The sequence below is a fragment of the Austrofundulus limnaeus genome, unplaced genomic scaffold (assembly GCF_001266775.1).
Source record: "Austrofundulus limnaeus strain Quisiro unplaced genomic scaffold, Austrofundulus_limnaeus-1.0 Scaffold2444, whole genome shotgun sequence".
Classification (NCBI taxonomy): Eukaryota; Metazoa; Chordata; class Actinopteri; order Cyprinodontiformes; family Rivulidae; genus Austrofundulus; species Austrofundulus limnaeus.
Window position 1 is genome coordinate 20,124 of NW_013954846.1, and position 1,558 is coordinate 21,681.

The 1,558-nt window shown below is 43.1% G+C and overlaps 1 protein-coding gene across 2 annotated transcripts in view; it reads right to left on the reverse strand.

Moving 5' to 3' along the window:
* The window catches only part of LOC106511003 (protein disulfide-isomerase TMX3), an 11,195-nt gene extending 9,695 nt beyond the window's left edge, over positions 1-1,500 (reverse strand). For both annotated transcript variants that reach the window (XM_013999741.1, XM_013999740.1), the window contains exons 1-2: positions 540-1,500; positions 414-471 (exon numbers count right to left, since the gene is read on the reverse strand). In XM_013999741.1, the coding sequence (XP_013855195.1) occupies positions 414-471; positions 540-573 (92 nt within the window). In that variant the 5' untranslated portion in view covers positions 574-1,500. The remainder of the gene's footprint in view (positions 1-413; positions 472-539) is intronic.
* Positions 1,501-1,558: the final 58 nt, after the last annotated feature.

Consider the following 1,558-nt stretch of genomic DNA (forward strand, 5'->3'; position numbering starts at 1 on the left):
GGTGACCTGAGATAGTCTGAGGGGACCTGATGAGGTCTGAGGGGACCTGATGAGGTCTGAGGAGGTCTGAGGTGACCTGAGATAGTCTGAGGGGACCTGATGAGGTCTGAGGGGACCTGATGAGGTCTGAGGTGGTCTGAGGTGACCTGAGATAGTCTGAGGGGACCTGATGAGGTCTGAGGGGACCTGATGAGGTCTGAGGTGGTCTGAGGTGACCTGAGATAGTCTGAGGGGACCTGATGAGGTCTGAGGGGACCTGATGAGGTCTGAGGTGATCTGCGGTGACCTGAGATGGTCTGAGGTGAACTAAGGTGGTCTGTGGTGACCTGAGAACCTGTCCTACAGCTTCTGGTCCTACAGGTGGTTCTGTTGCTTCAATCAGATTTATATTAATTTAAACCATTTTTACTCACGAGTCATCGAGTTCCTCCACAAAGGCTGAGACCAACAGAACCGATCCAAACAGCAGAACTGAGAACAGAAACACAGTCAGGGTCCTGGTTCTACAGGGTCTACAGGTCCAGGTTTGGGTTCAGTACCTGAGAGCTGAAGCACGTTCCTTCTGTCCAACATGTTGACTGAAACTGGATCAACAGAAGATAAAGCTAATCTGCTAAAGGCTAATCTGACAGATTACCAGACTCCATTCAATCCAGTGAAACTTTATTTATAAAGAGCTTTACAGGAACAGACAAGCTGAATGAACTGAAGGAAGCAAAGGAAAACAAAACACAGTTGATCAAAAAAAAAAAGAATCTAAATCATTAAATAAACAATCATCATTTAATGGGGAACAGGAAGTGAACCTGCTGCACTTCCTGTTTCTGAACAGGTTCCATCAAGTTAGGATTAATTAAACAGAACCCAACTGCTGCTGCCCAGCAAATAAATTATTAGTGTAATTATTACAGACACATTATTTAAAATTCATACATTGTGATTTCCAGATTTTTTTAGATTATGTCTCACAGTAAACATGAACCAAGATGAAAACTTCAGACCCCTTCATGATTTCTGAGTGGGAGACCTTTCAAAGTCCAAGAGTGTTGAAATACGTATTTACTGTCCTTCTGAGACATGCTTTTCCTTTAGCAGAGACTTCCCACAGTTCTGTGTGGCAGGAAGTGACTGGAGCTGCGTCACACGGCGACACTCCCAGTCCTCCACCTGCTGCAGGTCAGACCTGTGGCTGCTGCACGAAACTAGGAGAAGGGATTAACCCGGGATTTTGGTGTAAACCTGAATTAATTAAGCCTTGAATCGGTTGCATTGGTTGCGTATGTTTCCATGGTAACAAGTGCTCTGAAACTAACCTGATCAGGTTTAAAGTGAAGATTATTTAATCTGTTAATGTTTCTGAGCAGTAGAGTCATTTTACTGCAGAAAACTGTTCCTCTGACCAGGTTTTACCGTCTGATATCAGATAAAAAGATTTTCATCTTGTTTTTAGACCCATAAACTAAACAAGATCAGAATATGTTAGATTGTCCTGATGCATCTCAGTAATCCAGGTAAAAAATCAAAAAGATAAAAATAGTATAGGTCTTCTGGACGGGTT